The 23,328-nt window shown below is 39.6% G+C and overlaps 2 protein-coding genes and 1 long non-coding RNA gene across 4 annotated transcripts; 1 reads left to right on the forward strand and 2 right to left on the reverse strand.

The window, feature by feature from the left end:
* The first annotated feature begins 630 nt into the window (after positions 1 to 630).
* On the forward strand, positions 631 to 6,834 carry LOC145485985 (uncharacterized). Its single transcript, XM_081464661.1, has 3 exons — positions 631 to 5,724; positions 5,828 to 5,912; positions 6,813 to 6,834. Exon 1 carries the CDS (start codon positions 2,226 to 2,228, stop codon positions 3,036 to 3,038), a length of 813 nt encoding a protein of 270 aa, XP_081320787.1. The 5' UTR covers positions 631 to 2,225; the 3' UTR covers positions 3,039 to 5,724; positions 5,828 to 5,912; positions 6,813 to 6,834.
* A 1,693-nt stretch (positions 6,835 to 8,527) lies between these two features.
* LOC145485986 (uncharacterized) lies at positions 8,528 to 10,575 on the reverse strand. 2 transcript variants are annotated; one of them, XR_014049243.1, is made up of 4 exons: positions 9,634 to 10,575; positions 9,382 to 9,515; positions 8,961 to 9,061; positions 8,528 to 8,617 (listed from the first exon to the last, which is right to left on the reverse strand). It is a non-coding gene; the product is annotated as an uncharacterized LOC145485986 (long non-coding RNA). The 2 variants fall into 2 exon arrangements; XR_014049242.1 differs by lacking the exon at positions 8,528 to 8,617 and having other exon boundaries at positions 8,887 to 9,061.
* Positions 10,576 to 13,023: 2,448 nt separating this feature from the next.
* LOC145485738 (uncharacterized) lies at positions 13,024 to 14,693 on the reverse strand. Its single transcript, XM_081464357.1, has one exon. The coding sequence runs from the start codon at positions 14,657 to 14,659 to the stop codon at positions 13,865 to 13,867; it is 795 nt and encodes a 264-aa protein (XP_081320483.1). The 5' UTR covers positions 14,660 to 14,693; the 3' UTR covers positions 13,024 to 13,864.
* Between the last annotated feature and the right edge of the window lie 8,635 nt (positions 14,694 to 23,328).

A 23,328-nucleotide genomic window follows, 5' to 3' on the forward strand; every position in this document is an offset into this window, starting at 1 on the left:
TCGCCTGAATTATAAGCAACGCTTGATGTTTCATCAAGGCCCAATAACTTTACGTCCGTAGATACTGCTCAGTTTTATTTGTGTAAAAATCCAGTAAATTCTCTGTTGTCGATGAATGAGAGCGCCCGCCGATGCGTGTTTTGTACAGTCAGTAAACATGATAAATTGGACTTCCGCCGCACTTTCGTGTGAAAGCGTACATCGAACTCAAGCAATAACTCTATAGTTTTTTAAATATGTTTAAGATTGATAAATATTTGAGAACATATTAAAAGCTAAGCTGGAAATATGTGAATAAAACAGAAATAATCAGCAAAGTTACAATTACACTTTCTTTAATCAACTTCGAATAACGATTTCGATTTTGTTGATCGAGTTATCAAAATTCCTTGTCTATTTTCATTTTCGCAGTGTAAAACTTTACTATGCTTATGTTGAAGAAACACACATGATGTTAGTAGCCTTTTCTGCGTTCGTGAAATTTGTTGCAGCATCTCAGCAGAAAACATAACGAAAGAAATCTTTGTCAAGATTTGTTGACAATTGAAAACACCGACTCGGACTGAGCTAATTGTACGCGTCAGACTTTCCTTTCAAAAACTTTTACGAACTCACCCTGAAACTCACCAAACAAGCAGAAGCAATAAGAAACCATCAAAACAGGTTTTGGTTATGATTGACCATTGTCTGAGAAACTCACAAATTAACTCGATACCAGAGTATAGAGTTTTCTTGCTATATTCTTAAGTCAGAACAAACGCAAAAACATACGCGTAAGCTTACAACAAGCGCGAGCAGACCTTATTATTCATTCCCAGCGCGAGATTGAAGTCTTGTTTTCGACCCTGAGAAACCCACCTTTCCGTTAGCTCAGAGCATAAAACTACATATAAGCGCCCTGATTCGTATTCCCTGCCTTATTCCCTGGCATCACGGTGAAAAATACGCAAGAGAATCTCGCAACTCTCACCATTTGATCACGCAACGTGACAGCATCCACGCGAGAGCCCCCGACATGTGCGTGGATCCGCGCGGATATATGACGTCAGGATGGCGCAATTTGTTCTAAAAATAGAAAAATTGTCCCATATCATAGGTGCGCGCGGATCCTAAGATTTACGGTCTCTGTCCCCGATTATGGCTCCTGGTGGTATCAAATAAAGCTCTACCCGCGGCCAGATTGTTCTCCTTTAGAGATTGAAATTAAATGTTCCGATAAGCAACTTCTTCCTTCTCACATGGGAGCCACCCCCTCCACACAGGGACCAGCACGATACAGTCGAACCTCCTCACAACGGCCACCTTGGGGACGGAGGAAAGTGGCTGTTGAACAGAGGTGACCGTTATGGCGGGCAGGTAGGGGTGTAATATGGCACCATGGCACCTGTTTTTCGAGGGAAGAGTTTAACATTTTTATTTAAAGAAATGCTCATTGTAGCATATATATTCGCAATAAAATAAAAAAATAAATAAGAATAAAACCAGAAACAGACTAACGTTGCCCGGTATGGATCAAGTTTGGTGACTCGGAAGTGCGCTATTTTCGGACTTCAAAATTCGGACCTTTTTGTTGGATATAGCTCGTTTCCAGACCACTGATCAAGGGGAACGAGGACTCTGGGTACGAGGCTGGACCTTTTACAATAGCAAGCACACCAGATTAAAATTATTGACGTCACTTTCGACTGTATGGACTGTCCGTCGGGACTAAAAAAGAGGCCGTTGTCGACTGGTGGCCGTTGTGGAGGTTCGCGTGTAATTTGAAAAACCTGATAAGTAATTTGCATGATTTTAATAGTTCCGCGCTGTCACTTTCATCAATGGAGTCCGAGTCGCCTGATATCACATCACGAGAAATTACCTGATACAGCTGAGTGCCTAAGGGGCCGTTGCACAATATCGTAAAATTTGTAATTGGTAAAATATCTCGAGTAGCTCTAAAAAGTGGATTTGTCCGACCTCTTTTCTGGATGATACATTTTTTTGGCAAAAACGCTATTTGAACTGATTGTTTTGATGAAATGTTCGTTATTTCCGTCGCTAAATAATGATCAAAACAAATTCTTGCGTATCAATTATGCTTAATTAGGCGTATGATGGCATGGCAACCTTTTATTTTGAATTAATTCCATTGTTTGAAAAATTTATGTGTTTCGAGTCTAGCTGAGCACTTGCTCAGAAGCACGGATTCTACATCGGTCACGACAGGAGTTTTGTTTTCCACCATGAGTTTGATATATACGATGTTGATGGCAGCCCTTGATTTGGCAGGAATCATCTTCAACATGCGAATGTTACGGAGCTGCTTCAAGGACAAAACAAAGTACACGTTTCTTCAAAAATGCAGAACATTAACAATTTGTCAGTGTGCTTGCCAAGTTACCATTCTCGTGGCGAATGCTGTAGAGTCGTGGAAAGGATTGGAAACTCAACCCAGAGAATCCTGCAATGTCTTCAGAGCTCTGTCAAGTTCTACGCTGTTTTTCCAGGGCTGCAACTTAATAGCGATTTTTATCATTTATATTGAGTCAGACCAACCTACATCGCATGGAACCTCCGAGTTATGCTCTAAACTCAAGATTTCAGCAGCGTCGACTCTGGGTTTGATTGGCTCTGCGATCATTTGGTGGAACAGCTATTTTTCCCAAGACATGCATATTTTTCAAATGGCCGCATTGCCGGTTCTGTTTGTTATAAGCGTAGCGTTTACTCTTCTCCTGTTCGCTTGGGATGCGAAGAATTTTATTCACGGACAAGTCGAGGATGACACGGGGGAAGCGTCGATGGAAACATGTTCTTTGCTGTGGAAAGTTCTCCAAGAATACCGCAGACCAGTGCTTATCATTTTCTTATTACTTGTGTGTTTAATAGTAATCTTAAGCTGGTCACTTCGTTCAGCCGAAAACGAGGTCCTGAAGGATGCTTTTTATTCAGTCATCACCAGGTTTGTTGTTGGAATCGTTCTACCAGTAACGTTCACTGACTTGATTGAATCAAGCAAGCACGACGAAAACGGATTGAAAACTGCATACATTTAGAGTAGGACTGAACTGACCTTCTTCGTATTGTTTTGTTCCTTCAAAAATATCGGGATGATGTTAATTTGATGTTAGAACGTGTTGCAATATCAATTTGTTCGCATACTGTAGAATGTCAAAAATGTATTTGAGGAAATTATACATTGTTGAGTTTAGAAAAGTTGAACCAACTCTAGTTTACAAAATAAGTTAAACAGAAAGCCAACCATTTAATGATACAGTCGAACCAGCTAACTCGATCTCTTAACCGTGCGCTGGTTTTCACTTAGCGCATAAACATAATAATCAGCAACATATCTTAAAGCAGTAACGTGCTGCTAAGTAACACCTCTCGGAAAGTTTCTGAACACTGAAAAGGCGCGATTAATTATCGGCATGTATTTTTACTGAGCCGAGTATGTTGCTTGTGCTTTTAAAATCTGTTAAATATGCGTTCGTGAAACGAAAAGTAGTTCGATATGCAGGGAGTTCGAGATAGGGAGTTTCTACTGTAATTCTCTTTGATAAGGATATTCATAGGTGGAAATTTATCATGAGTTATTGACCAAGCGTCAGGTTGTAAGAAAGCTAGATATGATATTGGCCGAGATCTGTTTTTGGAGCGAGAACTGAAACAGTCGAGGGCCACATAAAACACGCAAAAAAGGATTAATGCCAACACACATATAGGGGTATTGATTGGTCTCATTTAATTTAAAATTACTCGCAAAATTTGGCCTTTGCTCGAATTGCTCCCAAAAATTAGATGAGTGCTCGCTTGCTCGTTCTCGCAAAATTTTTGCAACTGCTAGGACGCTCGCATTCTCGCTAAAATGTGCTCGATCGTTGGAAATTAAGGTGAATCCTTAAGTAAGAGTTGGGATCTAGTAGCTTTTAATTTCTTCTCGTGGTGTGTTCACAACGTCGGGTTAGAAAGCCACTGACTCACGTGAAGCTACGTGGCATAAAACAATGCATAATTACATAATAATTGTCTGTAAGCTGCTGGGATCGGTTGAACCGCGATAAGATCTTAACGTGTCCTGTTTTGGAGGCAAAACAACGTTTCCTTTCAATAAAAGAGAGATTCCAGCTAGCGGAAAATTTACGAAGTGCTCGTTGCTCGCCATCTGCATTTTCTAAAGTGCTCGATGCTCGCAAGACAAATTTGATCACTGCTCGTGCTCGCAAATCTATCGCACTGCCCGCATGCTCGCAAATGCTCGCAAAGACCATTCGATACCCCTACAAATCCGTGCGTTCGTGTACCACATGAATTGTGGTACTGGTTGCTTAGCTAGGGTCGAACCAAAAGTGTTTAGCACTGTCGTATTTATTGAGGACACTGAAATACGCAAAGAAATATGATTGTAAATTGAACAGAAACTTGTTGCGTATTAAATCTACAGTTTAGTTGTGAGGCTGACCAGTTGGCTATTTACAATGCATTGAGGACTTAAGTTTGGAATGGCTTTCCATTGGAAAATTTCCACTTCAGAATGGAACAGCATTTCCCAGAATTCTCAGAAAAAAGGGTGACCTCGAGAGGATACCTAGGTTGTAGAAAATGTCTACAGGTAAATGTTAAAAATATTGGTAAAAAGACCCTTAATGGCGGTATATATGTAGAAAATGTCTCTCCGGGACTTTCCATTTGATTTCATTTTCCTCTTGGATTCTGGGGAAGTTTTGGAAATTGATTCATTTTCGGATCATCCGAAAACTTTCCAAGGTAATTTCCACACCATTTGTCATTTGGTTGAATAAAAAGCGCCCTGTGGTACCACCAAACACAAATCCATCTAGCGGCAGGGAGGACGATTTGGACGAGAAAGTGACCTACGTCTTTAGAGTTTCGTTTTTTTGATTTTTTTTTTTTTCGCCTTCCGTTTTTCTCCTTTTCTCATCTTTTTGCTGCGGTGATTGACCTTCAACTGGGCTTAATTGTTTCCAGTTGAAGCATTTGTGAGAAACGGTCGTCGGCAATTTTAACCATGGAGTCAGCTCAGCGTAGTCGCACGAAATTTTGCTGCGAGTTTTTCACTCGCATTTCTGAGCATTTTCGTGTATATTTCATTGGAAAGATCTTTTCCTCCTGCAGAACTTGAGTACAGATGATACCAATTTTGGTCAAAGGTGACGACGCCAGAAGTGGAACAAAGGCCAACGCTCGTCACGGCCGGTTACGGGCGGCAAGGGAGTCAATGAGTAAGAGTATTTGAGTTGGCCATCAGAATATTCCTTAAAGGAGCTGTGTCACGGTCGCGCATGCGCGTGCGGTCACGAAACAGTTTGAAAGTTTTAGCCTCAAACTTTCAAAATCGTCGGCGAGGACGTATTCGTAACTTTATCGGAAAATATCTTTGCCATCCTTGAGTGGTCTATTCTTTTGATAGCGGTTATAAGTCAATTGATTGTTGTAGAGTATTTACATGTAGATTTTGGTTCGTGTTCGATGTTTTGTGAGTGAATTTTCGTGGATGTTGTGATGTAGTGTGATGTCTTCTCACGGCGGTCAGTCATCTGCAAGTGGTCGAAAGAGGATTTACACTTCAGTTTCTGAGGGAGTAACGTTTTGGTAAAAAGGCCTTCGAAGGATTTTGCTAGACTGCCGCTTTTATTCTTCGTCAGTATCTGCAATGATTTATGGCGAATATCGAAGTGATTCAGCGTTTGCCGGCCACCTTCTTTCCCTGGAACGACGAAGGCAAGTACCTTTCGCTTATCTTTCACGTGTAGTTTGCCACTTTGCTTGTACCGTTTATCTGGTCATTTTACATGTTTCCTAGTATTTTGCCTCTCAAATAAAGGAAAGTAAGTCAGTAGAGGAAAATACGAGACGAGAGAAGATACGGAAAGATAGCCCTTCCCCAAAATGACGGCGCCATGTCGAAGGTGAGCTGATATGTACAACTGTAAACAGGTTACCACTCGCAACTTTGACTTTTATTACAGGAGGAATAACTATGTGTAGTCGTTTCATTTAATTCATTTCGCCATTTTCTTCTTATATTTTTCCTTCGTAGTCGATACAACCTGTTTACTTATTTTAATGTAGTCTAACTGGGCATATGAACTAGATTTTTCTACAAGTGAAATTTCCCCTTTCAAAACAAATAGTTTGTCACTTACATTTAGTATGCCTTGCTATCCTGTATAGTTTACAAGTGTGTTATTTAGTGGGTGGATGATCAGTCATGATCATAAAGGCCCAGTCAAGTAACTGATGTTTTTTCAGTCATCCTGCCCTCCACATGTTACATTTATTATCCAAATATACAAAATTCCCTTTGTGCTCTGCATCCTTGTCAGCAATACTCAAAATTTTATTTGGCGTGACTTTGCATTTATTTTGATATTTTTTTTGTTTATATTTGTACTATTTTGTTTGTTGCATTCAAACATTGACTAAAGGTGGCTGAGCCAATAGAGTATATGTATGCATGTATGGTTAGTGTGCTCGTCCCTGGAGCAAGCGGTCCAGGTTCGAGCCCTGGCCAGGGACACGGTGTTGTGTTCTTGGGCAAGACACTTAACTCTCACAGTGCCTCTCTCATCCCAGGAGTGTAAATGGGTACTGGCGAATTTTTGGGGAAACCTAACATATTGCGGGGGAGTGACCTGCGATGGACTAGCATCCCGTCCAGGGGAAGTAGAAATACTCCTAGCTGCTTCATGCTACAGAAACCGGGATAAGCTCCGGCAGTTTTGAGCCATCAGCTCCATGGCTTCACTTATGCATATATGTCCTGAATGTGCGATTAATATGTGTTGTGTTCAATGTCTTTGTTGCAGAGAGGATATTGATGTTACAGCGAGTTCTACCAATGTTGATATTACAGGTATATCAGCATCTTATTGAAATTAATAAGGAAGTCCTGTTTACAAGATATGGCCTCCTTTAGAGCATCTCCATGGGAACAGTTGTCTTGCAATACTGTCAAATAAATTATTTTTCTAATACAGTGTAGATGCTTCAAATCCAAATTGTCCTCAAACATACAAAGTGTATCCAAATTGTCCTCAAACATACAAAGTGTTTATTTTTTTACAATGTGTACCAATATTCTTTCATTTCAATGACATGATCAAGCTAATTTTTACTTCTCTCCCACACTAAAATAAATTGCATTTCCACTAAAGTACATGTACATAGTCAATAAAATTTATTGATTACCATTTGGTGACTGTGCTGACCATGACTAGTTATTGAATACAGTATGTCCCAGGGTGTTTGATGAAAGCAAAGTCTTTTGGAACTACTGGATATTATGAGACATTGCCAGCAAAAATGGAAAAATTGTATAGGTCAGGTACCAAAACCAGAAACAAAATAACCAACCAGGGCTGCAAATAATATTTTTCTCTCTACAGGACATATGTCCTACTAAAACACCATCTTGGTCAGACAAAACAAATTGTGGTCGGGCATCACCAAAAAAAGGAAGATTTACTCACAGTAGATCTTTTTTCACCCTTACCACAAAGTAATTTACGATAAAAAATTGTCTAGACATCATGTCCACCCACAGTTGGGATTTCATTGGACATGAGCAAATTTTGGTAGGCCAATGACCAATGACCGACTGTCATTTGCAGCCCTGCAAACAAAATGAAACAACAAGATAGCACTCAGGTTAGCCCTATAAAACTCTGGTTAGCCTGAATAACACTCAGGTTACAGTTGGCTGTTGACAGTTGTGAGGAGTTTCATTTCAGTGGTTTCGTTTTTGGTTTTGGCACTGCCATCAGTTGCAGGGAAATATTGTTAAAATTGCACAAGCCTGCCTAGAGATGTAGCTTGAAAATCTGGTTCATTAAAAATCCCAGTGTGCTCTTCTAGTCTATACCTTGTTTTTATTGATTGTTTTCTTGTCTATATCTTGAACTTATTGATCTTTTTTCTGTATTGTTTTTTTTTCCAGTAATAAACATTGGCCTTGTTATAAAAGTAACAAATTTATGAACTAGCTGTTGGTGAATTTTCAACTCAGAACCATGTATTGAGCATGAATTTTATTTCGGAATAATGAACCAACACCCATCCTGAATGTGCAATGATGAAGATGAAAACCAGGTATGGAGGTGATTTAAATTAACAAAACAAATGCCTCTTCCACTATTACTATAAATGCTTTCTTTGTGGGCTTTTCTTCAGGGGAAAAGAACTTGTTAGTTTCACTTGTTTTGGTTTAATCAGCCCTGGTCCAATATAAACTCTAGTGTGAGGGATATTGCCAATGTTACTACACAGGAAGGGCACACCTGATTTCCTTTCCCCAGATAACCGTATCTATGGAGAACATTTTGCCAATAGGCTGCCTTCATGAAGACATGCGTGCTATTGTCATTGCAGTATATTTCTTGTGGCATAATTTGGTACATGCCACACTTGCACCATGGCATTGCCGAGTTGCTAGAAGGAGGTGCAGGGTTAGGCATTCCATCCACACTTGTCATCTGTCCCCCTGTGGATGTGCCAGTGGTGGGTTGAGAAATGTCGCTTTCACCGATGGTCTCATCTAAATTGTCAATTCTTCTAGGCAGGCTTCTGGCACACAGCTTGCACACATTGCTTCATCAAGCATTTGAATGAATTCCTAAAAGAACATTATAGAGGTAATCACCAATAAAGTACAGTACTGTAAAGTATTTTACAGTACTGTATTTTAAAGTATTTTAAAGTTTATTTTAGGTAGAGCCAACAACTGTGTCAAAGATCCAAGTTTGACAGTTTGCTAGCAAGCACAGAGTTTTTGCCAAGTGGGCCTAGAAATCTGAAAAATCAAGTGTAGGAACAAAACAAATCTTGCCTTGCTAAACTTTATGCATTTGAACTGGTATTCAAGGTTTGATTTTTGTGGTCTTTTAGGCATAGTTTTGTTCTTGGAATAATAACAAAAAAATAAATAAAAATATATTTCTATACAAGCAGACCCTCACATCTCTATTTTATTTTATCCTCTCCTGCTCTTCACTTTGCCTGCTGTCATTCTGGTATGGCTGTGTTCTTCAGCCACAAATGAAGTTGTCCTTGCACCAGCCTTGATAAGGAAAAAAGAGTCATGTCAAAGCTGTTGTACTTTGTATATGAAAAATCAAACTCTCCTAGAAACCTTCTCAGCTCAAGGGAAAGACAATTCAAACTGCAAAAACTCGAAACTGCTCTATGCTTGGTGAAATGTTTGGCCTAAATGAAAAAGACCTGCTGTACACATGACTATATTTAAGTACATATGAAGTCTTGAACACTAACAGAACCAAAAATAGCCAGAAATCTAGTTGATCCATTCACGTGCAGCTTTCAATACCTACTTACAAACAATGTTACATCAAAGCTAAGTGCATAAACAAGGAATCTCACCGTGTTTTGGACACGGATTTGCTGTCGAACCACACGTGCACTCACTTCCACATCTTGCAAGGGCAGCCACGATTTGCATTTGTTTTCTGTTTCGTGGAACAAGCGCTTTCGCACGGACAGGAGATGCGATTTTCCTAACAGGATAAGAACAGAAGAAAGAGAAAATTAACGTTGCGTTGGAGCATATTCCCAGAAACTACGAAACAGTTCACACATTCAAATCTGTCACGTAATGAGTCGAAGGAAACTCACCACCATAGCCTTTCTTGCCTCTTCTGCGTCCATAATTTTACCTTTGCGATAAAATAAGTAGATCGACGAGAAGAAATCCACACACACGACAAAAAGACGTAACAATTTTAACCAAGCACGGCTAAATTCGCGCAAAATTTACCAATTCCGATAAATTCAAGATGGCGGATGCATTTGAATCTCAATGAGAACGGAGCCAAATTTCGCACATGCGCGGGTCGTGACGTAGCTCCTTTAAAAGTACTGTAGTTACCACTGTATTAGTAGTTCTTCTTAGCTTGCCCATGAGCAAAACTTATTTGTCGGAAATTGCAAGGTTTTGACTAGTTTTAAGGCTAAGTTTCTCGACAGTTTCGAGGGGAAGCCCGGGGGGGGTACTTTGGGAATTTCTGGGTGGGGATGTGCCGCTGGGACCCTGGAACCCTTAGCCTACACCAGAGCTAGTTCAGCTGAATTTTGCTACCCTATACTAGAGTAAACTCCCCAAATCCCCCCATCTATCGACACTATTGCGGCTGATCTGCGTAAATTTAAACTCGCCTATTTGATTTTTTTATATTTTTGAGTGGCAATTCCTGGTTTCCTTAGTCTAGATAAAATCTTCAACAAACTAGTCAGTTTTGGGAAAATGATCTAATTTCTTTACATCACCTTTAGCGGACGCGAAGGTATCAGTTGCATCACGTAGAAAGTAAAATTTTCGAAAGGAGCTGAATTTATATCATTTATTATTTATTTACAAGATATATTGGCAACAATGGATTTGCACATATCTTGTACAATTTTTAAGGCAAGCGTAAAAATTAGGTTGAAATAAACATGTGATGGGTGGTTTCTTACTGAATCATCGCGTGAGCAATGAGCGAAGGAAACTGACATGCCGCGACTTCTGGCTGGTTCGTTTGATATTTTTTCTAGTCAAATCTGCTAGTTTGAGTGGTTAGTTCCTAGTTATGGTCATTCTGTCACACTGTGCGTGCTCAAATTTGCCATTCGAAGCAAAAACGGGTACATTGAAAGGGTCGTAATTTGAAATCGGAGAAGAAGCCAGCGTCATCTCTTAATTTACCAAGTTATTTCACAAACTCGCTAAGATATGGGTGTCTAAATACCCACTGCTGCCCTCAGAAACCCCAGACCGGTCTAGAAATAACTGATCCTGACACACATGCACACAGTCCGATGTCGGCTTTACAAGCACTTTCATCCTCCGCGAAAACTTCAATGCAACGCGAATGGCAATTAACAATATTCATCGGAGTTCTGCATACCATAAGAATAACTTGAGACGGACTACCTTGCGAATTGGGCCTTTTTGAAGATTGGGGCATGAGCATTTGTTTAAGTCCTTTTCGTCTTGGTGGTAACCCACACACAGCACAAAGTACAACAACGGCCTTAACACCCCTTTGTGGCCTCTAAAACGTCTCGTGATTAAGGCGGTCACTATTATACTCATTATTAATCTCTTCTTTTTCGGACCTCGAGTACAGTCAGTGTAGAGACTAACCTGTATATCTAAGCTGACACCTTCAGGAGAACGCTCTGTTGAGATGTCTGTCTGTAGATTTTTTCATGTGGATTATTTCTGTGGTCTGATATTGGGTACTTGCCTCAGAAAAGCAAAGAACAAATGAGAAACATTGCCAACACTCGCAGAGGGAATCATTTCACCGGTGCCTCGAAACCATCTCGAACACCCTAATCTTCAGGACGGCTCAGAGCGCAAGCTAACGTGCGGAACCTTGTACACTGGTCAGCAGATGTACGAAATGTTTTACAGAAGGTGAGGGTGCCGTGAAGGAGTGAATTTCGCCCAACAACTACAGCTTGAAAAATAGCATACTGTTTTTCCCAGTTAAGGATAAATGCAACATTTGGATAACTACTCTTTGTCATTTAAAAGACTTTTTTACAAAACACGACAATGGGTTATTACAGCTTACGAAAGCTCGGATTATTACAAATTACGACAGCTTGTTATAGCCATTTACAATAGGTGAGTTGTTACAATACGCGACACGTCAGGTTAAAATTCACAACAGTTATTGCAAGTCACGACGTTATTACTTTTCACGACAGCACAGGAGTTTATTATTCATAAAATTCTCACACTGATATGATGTTAATTTAGCTATGCAGTAAAAACCCGCTTGTAAAAACCTAGTGGTTTGAGAACCTGCTGGCAGAAATTTGCCAATTTGACACCCCAAAAAGTAAGATAAGGCAGGTTTTTACATGCGGGTTACAATGAAATTCTGAACTCTTGTTATAGAGGCAACACTAAATATACATTCTGTATTCAGTTGTGTTAGGCTTATCATAATCCACTTCCCTTAAGTCACAAGGAAGACTGTTCCAAAGAATGGCGCCACTATAGCTAAAGCTATTTTTATATTAGTATCACCCAATTAGTGGACTAATGCAAATCCTGCATTTTGATTGGCTACGCTACTAGGGGACTATTAGTAATAGTTATCGAGTAGCGAAATTGGCGCCATCGAGCGTGACGCTTTCTTTCGTTTTCTTCCCAAATAAATATTTCTTCAACTTGCATTTGCTAACTTTATCATTACCTTTTCTGTCCGACTAGTTGGGTGATACTAAACCAATTAGACCCTTCGCCCTCAAGGACCACGGGTCAATAGCCCATTCGGCTTCGCCTCATGGGCTACTTACCTGTAGCCCTTGCGGGCTACGGGTCTAATTGTTAAATAGTTTGTGCGCGGCAATGGAGCATTTAGCTTATTGTCAGAGTCCCTCGGATTATATGTGGTTTCTCGCCTCTCGAATTTAGAACTTAGACATTCCGAAGCCAACCCGAGCAGAGACTTATAGACCATCGTAGCGTTCTGAATTTGCGGCTGGCTTGTTAGATTTTTCCACCCGAGAAGTTTGAACAGGTGACCAGCATCTACTAGTTTGAGTAGGTCAAAACACGGGCTGCTCTATTTTGTAGTTTTTCAATGTAATTTATTTCGTAAAGTTATCCCGCTTAGCCTAAATTGCCACTAACTACCTCAAAATACAAGAACCTACTTTGCCAGACTTCATAAAATGTAGGCTCTTACACGACGGTTTTGCTGTATAATATTTGTATTTTTATATGTGTAATATCTGCAAACAAGCATCTCAAGTCTCGGGTTTGGCAGCTCACTGTCTTATAGCTAAGCGTATTTACACAAGCCGTGAGAAACTTGAATTTATCTACCTAAACTTGTATCTATAACTGACCTATAACTTGAACAAGCAAAAATGTTGTTAAGTAACAATCTTTTTTCTCCGTGTTTGGCGGGCAATTTCATTTTAGGGAAAGATTTTGAAAATTGATTCTAAAATTTGGTGGGCCCGTTTACTGAGAATGGATCGCGAGTTCGAACTATACAATTTATCAACAGACTTTTAAAAGACCCATCAAATGATAAATAAACTTTCTCCATTTCCGTTTCGGCCTAAGCCTAACAACAACCGAATGGTTGATTTCCTGTTAACAGACTTACTTTAGATATCGACCTTTTTGGCTTGGGCGGTTTGTTGCTGACCATGTGCCGATACTCTTGAGAATAATTCTTGCTTTCAAATAGAGGCCATTTTGCTAATGTAAATATTTCCCAGTTCCATTCCCTTGCCGGGGGACAAGAAGTGATCACTCGGCCAAAAATGGTCTCATTAATTCATTAAATAGATCAAATTTTGTCCCCACAAGGGACTGGAGCTGGCATTAGCAAAATGGGTATTTTCAAATAGTATTGTTATGCCTCCCAACTCAAATACGTTTTCCGATTAGAGGAGAACATGTCACTTGTCGTGAGTCAAAACTCACTGACTCCCTAGCGCGAACAAAACTCACTAACTCCCTCGGGAAACAACAACATGAACTTTCGACTCGCACGTGATCAGGACATGCTCCTTGAAACCGCGGCAAATTTGTGAGCCAGCCCGCGGCAAGCAAACGATTTCTTCGCAGTTTTTTTCTAGTTTTGATTTGGGAGGTATAACAAAACACTTAATGACGGGCCCCAAGGGAAACGGTGAGTTTTGTTTCCCCGAGACCCTCAATGCGAAGCCTCGGGGAAACAAAACTCACTGTTTCCCTTGGGGCCCGTCATTAAGTGCTTATTATTCAAATTAAAGGAGCTGCATGCATCTCACTGAAATCGATCCCAAAAACTAACCCGGAAAATAATCGATCGAGGAATTTTGTTTTCCCATTTCAGGATTCAGTCCCACTCTAAATGACTACAGTTTTTAATCCGCTTTCGTCTTGCTTGCTCGATTTAATCAAATCAGTGAACGTTACTGGTAAAACGATTCCAACAACAAACCTGGTGATGACTGAATAAAGAGCATCCTTCAGGGCCTCGTTTTCGGCTGAACGAAGTGACCAGCTTAAGATTACTAATAAACACACAAGTAATAAGAAGATGAAAAGCACCGGAGTGCGGTATTCTTGGAGAACTTTCCACAGCAAAGAACATGTTTCCTGCGTGTCATCCTCGACTTGTTCGTGAATGAAATTCTTCGCATCCCACGCGAACAGGAGAAGGGTAAACGCTACGCTTACAACAAACAGAACCGGCAATGGGGCCATTTGAAAAATATGGAAGTCTTGGGAAAAATAGCTGTTCCACCAAATGATCGCAGAGCCAATCAAACCCAGAGTCGACGCTGCTGAAATCTTGAGTTTAGAGCATAACTCGAGGGTTCCATGCGCTGTGGGTTGGTCCAAATAAATGATCAAAATCGCTATTAAGTTGCAGCCCTGGAAAAACAGCGTAGAACTTGACAGAGCTCTGAAGACATTGCAGGATTCTCTGGGTTGAGTTTCCAATCCTTTCCACGACTCTACAGCATCCGCCACGAGAATGGTAACTTGGCAAGCACACTGGCAAATTGCTAATGCTCTGCACTTTTGAAGAAACGTGTACTTTGTTTTGTCCTTGAAGCAGCTACGTAGCATTTGCAGGTTGAAGATGATTCCTGCCAAATCAAGGGCTGCCATCAACAGTGTATATATCAAACTCATGGTGGAAAACAAAACTCGTGTCGTGATCAGTGTAGAATCCTTGCTTCTGACCAAGGTTTCAGCTAAACTTGAAATATTAAATCTGACAAAACATAAAACGAAATATATTCAGTATACACATCTGGCTAGCTAATTAAGCTTAATTGTGTGCATGATCATGACAATGAAATATTTCAAGCATTAGTAACGACCTGAAGTCGCAAGCATTTCATCAAAACTGCCAGTCTGAAACACTTTTTGTGCAAAAAACGTACCATCTTGAAATCAGTGAGATAAATCCACTTTTTATAGCTCGCGTGAGGACACATAATATTGAACATGTGACAACGAAGCCAAAAATATTTTAACGATTTGTTTCTTTATTTATTTATTTTGATTTTGTGCTGCGCCTCAACATGATCATTTTCACGTGACAACATCAAAATTCTAGATTTACTGATATGAGGCATCATAAAAGAGATTGATAGACATGAGATCTATTAAATGGTTTTCACGATGTTTGCAGTATTCTTCAGAAACGAATATTCTGTCAATCATCTTTTGCAGAAGGCAATATATATGCGCTTGATGGTTGCTTAGTTACTTATGCGCGATCGACAAGAATAAAATTACACGCGCGTTACAAAAGAATTTAATATTTCTTTCAAACATAGTGGAAATTGCTAACCATGTGAGTGAATGTTTTGGAAAACCGGGTTGTTGTATTTAAAACTGCTGTGTCAATCTTTCACCAGTTTCTGCTTTTTTCTCGGCTCTTCATTAGCGGAAATGCAGAGGGAAAGGTTATGTTGAGATACATGTATACTTGTTCACCATACTCAGGGTTGTTTCTTGATTTCCAGAGGGGATACTCCAAGAAAAATCGTGTAAGGGTGTGCGGCAGGCTTCCCAAAACCTATAACTTATTGAAGACAAAAGTCGTCGATTTTCCCTGCCCTACTTAAGACCTGACCCTTGAATCCATACCCTGTTTAAGGCCTGCTTTATAATTACTTCCCCAGTTCAGCAATGTTTATAGGCTTTTTTTAGGTAGGATAGCTTCTTCTATTACACTATAACCAATTCAAGACTGGAGTGCAAAACCCATTAGCTATTTGAGACCGAAATGGTCAAAATCGATCTTATTTCTGACCAAAAAAGGCTAAAATACCATACTCTTTGGGGCCACACGTACCTATATAGCCAATATAGGGGAGTACAGTGAACACCTGCATATAAGAACAAATGGATTAAGAACACCAGGCTGAAATTTGGCCAATAAAGCCCCATTTTTATAAGAACAAGATCAGCCTGAAAATTGTAACATGTTCTTATAAAATGGAAAAAGTGTCATAATTACAAAACATGTAAGTTAATGTTTGCTGTCAGATAACCACATACAATACATCTATTGACTGTGTTCATTTGTTAATATAATTACGGAATAATTATTTATTTTATTTTCCTAAAATATGCTAATTATACCTCTAGCACCATGTTTTGGATAGTATTACTAAATAAAAATTTAAGAACACTTTAAGAACATTTTGAACCTGATTTGTCACTAAGCACCCGATAAATAAGAACTCAATCAGCCTGACCTCCGAAATCGTCTGTTCTTATATGCAGGTGTTTACTGTACCCCTCGGATTTCCTGTAATGTGTTCAATTCCCTTTGGAAGTTTGTCTTCCACCAATTAATAGTAAAGAAAGTAAACTAAATCTTGATTATCGCTTATAAGTTCTGCGTTGATATAACTTTAAAGTGCCACTAACCCCAAAAGTTTTTCATTTAATAAAATCTACTAGTTTCCCTGATTATTTCAGCGAAAAAATTATCTCGATTGATAAAATGCCTGCGTTTCTACAGGCGTTTAAACATGTAATTTCTATGTTGACGACCGCGCAAAGTGGGATCTGGGTCGGGCTACTAGTGACGTCACTTCGGGAACCGGGCTAAAGCACTCAAGAGACTTTTGACTGAGTTTCGAGGGTAGTCAAAACATTTTCGGGTTATTTGTGATTCATATTTTATCAAAACTGGACAAGAACTTTAAGTGAAAGAACTGTATCATCTAGCATTACAATTCGGAGTCTAGCTACGATTTCGACAGCTGCGAAGTACATATTTTTTTTCCATTTCGAAGTGCCGGTCGCCAGTCGAGATCGTCGCGTTGTATAATTATATTTTATTTAGGCCGGGATCGACGATTTGCCGATCCATTTGGGTTATAAAGGTACAAACAATGACTGAAGAGTTAGCTTACAGCTCTTAAAGAGTTATAAGGATGTCAATGAACACGAAGAGTTGGTAATTTGACTTTACGGAACGTGCAAATTTCGGAGTGACAAAACACTTTTACATTCAAATATTAATTTCCCCCCGAAATACAAGTTAAAATGCGATGCAGTCGCACTCCACTCCTGCCTACTTCTCCAGATCAATGATTGAAAATAGTTTTAACATAAGAGATAGGCAGAGATGTTGGCAAACAATATTCGAAGGTGAGATAACTTTTCGCTTCGTTATTGTCGACCGACCGTAGTATATGCATATTCAATTACAGTGGAACCTCGATTTAACGAAGTCGCTGGGGACCGGCCAAATTTGTTCGTTAAATCGAGGGTTCGTTATATCGAAAACCTCGATATAACGAATTTCAGGGGAAACGATCAAAATGTTCGTTATATCGAGGTCATAGTTAATGATTGATTTGTAACACAGGTGACTTCTGTCACGCAATTCAAAGCAATTTTCGTCATCCAGAAGTGCCGCGTTTTGAGATGCAATTCATTAAGCATGGTGGCTTTCAGTATCAATTATTTTCACTTTTGAGCAGGCGCGCAGCTTTTGTTTACAAAAAAACGACACTTTCAGAGTAGCGATTTAAAATGTTGCAACATAGAGGTTATACAGAAAATTGTCTATGTAAACAAGGAAACGGGCTTTAGTGTTGTTAGGTTGCACTACCCAACATTTCCGGATTTCAAAGAAGATAGAGCAGAAGTTAATTGATATCGAAATACTATAGTGCCAATGTCTATGACATATAATAAGCCGTTGACTGAAAGATTGCTGTCTCTTTACCATAAGGATTACACGGATTTGTTGACTGTTGATCTGTTCAGCGTTTATCTTCTGTCGCGTGTTGACATTGTAATTCGTTATATCGAGGTAGATTTTACGTTTGGGCTTCCGGATTATATTCGTTATATCGAAGAATTCGTTATATCGAGGGTCGTTATATCGAGGTTCTATTCCATACATTTTACTGTAACTTTGGCCGGGACATAGAATATCGTTCGTTATATCGAGGACTTCGTTAAATAGAGGTTCGTTAAATCGAGGTTCCACTGTACTGTGTACGAACAGAAGCTACGCAAATTTGCATTTTCCGTACTAGTGAAATCATGGAAAATCCTTTGACAAGATCTTGAAAAGAGGTTCAGTATACTTTCAGTTAAATGAATACATTTCTACTTCACTGTTATTTTGAATGAAATGTCCATTTTACGCACGCTAATAACCTGGGAGTCCTCGACTTAATTGTTTGCGTTTCGGTGGACAAGCGCATTCTTCTTTCAGCACAACAATCTCCGTCGGTAGCGATAAGGTCGAATCTTAATCGTTTGTTTCACTTTCCTCATATATTTATAAATGCTTGATCCATTCTAAGTTTGTAATTTAGATGTATTTCGTTCCTCAAAGACGAAACTCAAAGAACAAAACAAGTTTGTATTCGGAATGGCCATTGAGAAACACGGCCAGATTACATGACAGGCGACCTCCGGCGATCCGGCGTGCGTGTGTTTTCATCAAAATCCACAAATACATAGCTAGTTCACCAGTTCGAAGCGTCGACAATCTTCTTCGCGTCGTTGTAGAACGTAGGTCTAGTTTACTATTCGTTTAGACAAGTCTCTATTTCGAAACGCGATGCGTTTAATTTAGAGTGTAATTTCGTCACCTATATATAGTTTCGTCTGGGACTCGCGTCGGAGGATCGTTTGCGCTCGAAATAGTCAGATGGCTTCCAGCTTATCCCAAATTCATATCTTATGCAGTACCTTGACAATTTCAAGCTTTCCACTAGAGGTAGAGAAGAATATACAGGCCATGAAAATCTCTACGTTTTTACAGTAGCGGCGAACCCGAGATCGAAGAAATCCTCAATGGCTCCTCGCCTTTAGCTTCGCACAGAGCAGCCCACTTCTTTGGTCTTTTTCTCGTTTCTGGTAGAGTTTCATCGACATAGAGGTATTAAATGAAGAGGAATACTCTATTCTACGCATCCTGTATTGCTACAGCCTCCAACAACATATCTTCCTTGCATTCTGCAACGATTTTGACACACACTATCGCATGTGCGCATACATTCTTCTTAGAAACAAAATATTGTTATTCCCGAAGTGACGTCAAAAGCCAACTCGTCCCATTCTCCGCTATTCCTCGGTCGTGAACATGGACAAGGGCAAATTTACAAACTTCAAAAATTCATAGAAAATTAACGAAAATAGCTACAACAATAATTTTTTCGCAGTGGTGATCAGGAGAAAAAGGAAATTTATATTAGCGAAAAAAATTTGGTGGGGTTAGGGCACTTTAAAATTAAATACAATTTAACTAAAATAAATGTCATGACAAAGAGAATACAATACTGAAAAGCACTAAAGATGCAACACTTTGTCATAGGAAACCATTTTAAATTCCGGTAGAAATGTTGCCGATGTCGACACAAGTAAATTATAGAAACAAACAAAACTAGTGCAGTAATTTCTCTCGTTAATTGAACAGAATGGTTTCAACAACAAACAGAATTTACAACAGAACTTGACAACATGAAAAAATCGAGATAACAAACTAAATTTGAGCTAGGCTTGATGAGAAAAATCTGCAAAGACGAATGTAGGTAGTTCCATTTGAGAATTCCATGACGCTCACTATAGATCGTTTCCACGTCACGCCATCACTGTCTAAAATCCAAAACTAGAGAGCCACCAAAGTTTTTATCCTCATCAGGTATAAGAGGCGATATATTCATATTTGTTTACAATTTTACAGCTCAATAGCGTGCTTCGTTTGGAAACCAGCGCATTTTGAATTTCAGGGCTATGGACTGAGGTTGCGTGACACAAGGCTACGATCAAGTTTGTTGAAAAATATACTTATCTCATGATTTTAAGCCTTTTTAAAAGTCAGAGCATTAGGAAAAAAGCTTATGTAAATACTTGTTTTTTAAGTACTAGAAATTAGTCGCCTAGATAGCCAAAGTAAGTTCCAGATTTCCAGATGTTTACGCTATTTTCCGGCCGTCATATTGGTGTCCACGGATGTACACCAACATGGCGTTTTCTGAAGTTTGCCGCGGGAAACGCAGAGGCCTAAGCCTTGGAGAAGTATCTTATTTAGCTGTCTTCTCTGAACATCAAAATTTCTTAGCTTTTTCCACTGGATGGTTTTCGATTTATTTTTTCATTGCGTCACAGTGAAGAAACATGGAGATGAAGTCTTGCCACGAAGCTTAGATGACAACGTAACCTTATTGTTTACAAAGCTGGCTTGAGCTTTAATAATTGCTACGAAAGAAAAAAAATTGATTATAATAACGTAAATTATCATTTATCTATGTGATAAAACTGATGCCTTTAGGCAAGTTCTTCTAGAAGAATTTCCGGCAAAAAAGCCACTGAAATTTTGGCCTCAATAACTTGCTGTCGTACTTGATCGACGATTTTCCTGAATTCTGCCGCACTTCGGTCAGTCAGAACAATTTATACCGACTGTGTTTAACGTGTTAAAGAGTATTACTCGAGTTTCTCGGTATAACTCGTAAAACAACTTCACCTACCATGGGGATTGAAGGCTGCGTCTCGGGGATAGTATTTGAAAATTGCTGCGAAGATTGTCTTCTGCCATTTCAACTGGATATTATTCCTTGTATCCTTTGCTTCTTAGTTTACGATAAAAAAGTTATTTTTAGGTGGGAAATTATTTATTCTTTGAAGCACTATAACTGTAAAAAGTTCATACTTCCGTCTTTAAATAAAATATTATATTATGTGTATATGTTGGCCTTATATTACTCTGCTAAAGTACTTCCCATAATGCACGATGAAGAAAAAACAAAGGATCCTATTGGCCGATTAAAAACACGCCACAATGGTCTCATGTGGTCTCGTTTGAGCGAGAAAGCTTCTTTTGGCTCGTTTCTCTGAAATTTTCAATGAAATTTTCGCTTCTTTGCGTTAATAAAAATGAAAATGTAGCTAAGTGCAACTGTACGGCCTAGCGTATATATATTATGGTGGTTCGGTAAGTCTTCAATTGGAAAATAAGACCAGCGGGCGAGCTATATATGACTGACCATATATAGATCGTATATCTGAGAGATATGAGCCATATCTGCATGGACGTTCCAAACGCCAGAAAGAGGTCACTCGTGGCTATCAACTGAAAATCAAAATTGCATTTTTGATAGTGTAAGAAGCACTTAAGTCAACAGTACAATTTCTATCGACCGTATTTAACGTGTTTAAAGAGTAGTTGATATGACTGGACAGCCTCATGCGTGGAGACTTAACGCTGTGTGTAAAGAACTCAACCATGCCGGTAGGATACTGATCTCAAAAAGCCACTGCAAGCTTAAGAACACCTCAACTGACTTACCTGACTGCCATTGACTGTCGAATATAGCACTGTGGTGCTGCCGCAAGCCGATATTCAGAGAGAGGTGTATGGCACTCGTACCGGCCAATGTAAAATGCCGGCAAATGAACTCTCTCGAAACAGGCGGCGAATTAATTTATTCATTCAGACAGCAGCGTTGTTGACCTTGATGTCATAGGTATTATACTTGGAAATTGCTTATAAATAAGGTGGAAGTGGACATTTGATTGACGAGTCCGCCTCTTTTGACACACAAAGAAAACAGTCTGAGTTGTACCATAATTAATAGAGGGGAGTAGTTCTGAAACCTGACAAACTTACCTGTTGTACGTTTTCGTTCGCTTTTTTGGCCTTGACCGCGCACAAAACACAATAATTGTTTACTCCGTACTGAGGAACCAACCAATGGAGACGCGCTGTTTACGTAATTCATATACATAGTGTATGAACGCAATCATAAATCTTGGCATCTTTCTTTGCTCCTTTGATGTTTACCGGGCTTCGTAACCATGGCTACACCTTATACAGAAAGAATTACTTCATCTATAGGCCATCCCAAGTGGAAGTAAAAAAAATGTTTCACATTCAATTCCTAATTTTAATGCGAGAGGCTCTGTCAAGGTTTTGCCGGATTCGGGATATTTAGGTAAAAAAAAAATGAACGGGATACGGGATATTTGGGGGGAAATTAATGCGACATGGTATATGACACATTAAGAACAGATATTCTGGGATATCGAGTAGGAAAATAATTAAGTTCTGAAACTGGAATTAACGGAATACGAGATATTTAGGCCAAAAATTAACAGGACACCATATCTCCCGCAAATTCATTGCAAAAAGTAAAAGGTATAAAATATTTTGTGTTTTAGCGACAAAAATGGTTCACCGACGTTCTGCATCTCGCTCTGAGTTCGTCGAGTGTTGCCAGGTATAGTAGGATAACAGTTTTGTTCTTCTGAACAAAATATGTTGTTCCTCGTCAAATTAATCCCAGAAAGCTCCAATTAAGCATAACAAGCATTATCTTTAGGTTTCTTGGCTGCGAAGAAAAAGACTGTTATCGTGTCGTTTTGGAAAGAAAGCTCGGTTTGGACTGCCGCTCGTACTGTGCACTCACTACAAAGCCACCGATACCCAAAACGACCTACATCACCATTCATTACATCTTCGGTCATGGCAACGAAAGCTTACCCCGCCCCCTCCCCGAGTCAGTTATCACGCCTTTTACGTCTTTAACGCTTGTGCTCTCACAACGCTGACTTTCTAGTAGCCTTATACGCAGACGCTCTTTGGGCCCGTCACGCAATCTTGCTCTCCCCAGTTGAAGAGGAAGATTGCATGACGGGTCTAAACAGCGTCTAACCAGGAGGCTAACTTTCCAGAAGCCTGCAAGGTTTTGGCTAGTTTTAAGGCTAAGTTTCTCGACAGTTTCGAGGGGAAGCTTCATTCTAATTTCTTTACATCACCTTTAGCGGACGCGAAGGTATCAGTCCCATTACGTAGAAACTAAAATTTTCGCAAGGCGCTGAATTTATATCATTTATTATTTATTCACAAGATATATTGGCAACAATGGATTTGTACATATCTTGTACAACTTTCAAGGCAAGCGTAAAAATTAGCTGGGTTGAAATAAACATGTGATGGGTGGTTTCTTACTGAATCATCGCGTGAGCAATGTGCGAAGGAAATTGACATGCCGTGACTTCTGGCTGGTTCGTTTGATATTTTTTCTAGGCAAATCTGCTAGTTTGAGTGGTTAGTTCCTAGTTATGGTCATTCTATCACACTGTGCGTGCTCAAATTTACCATTCGAAGCAAAAACGGGTACATTGAAAGGGTCGTAATTTGAAATCGGAGAAGAAGCCAGCGTCATCTCTTAATTTACCAAGTTATTTCACAAACTCGCTAAGATATGGGTGTCTAAATACCCACTGCTGCCCTCAGAAACCCCAGACGGGTCTAGAAATAACTGATCCTGACACACATGCACACAGTCCGATGTCGGCTTTACAAGCGC

Source organism: Orbicella franksi, chromosome 4 (assembly GCF_964199315.1).
Source record: "Orbicella franksi chromosome 4, jaOrbFran1.1, whole genome shotgun sequence".
NCBI lineage: Eukaryota > Metazoa > Cnidaria > Anthozoa > Scleractinia > Merulinidae > Orbicella > Orbicella franksi.

Coding starts and splice junctions, on each gene's coding strand:
- LOC145485738 (XM_081464357.1), bottom strand. CDS start 14,659: ATGAGTTTGATATATACACTGTTGATGGCAGCCCTTGATTTGGCAGGA.
- LOC145485985 (XM_081464661.1), top strand. CDS start 2,226: ATGAGTTTGATATATACGATGTTGATGGCAGCCCTTGATTTGGCAGGA.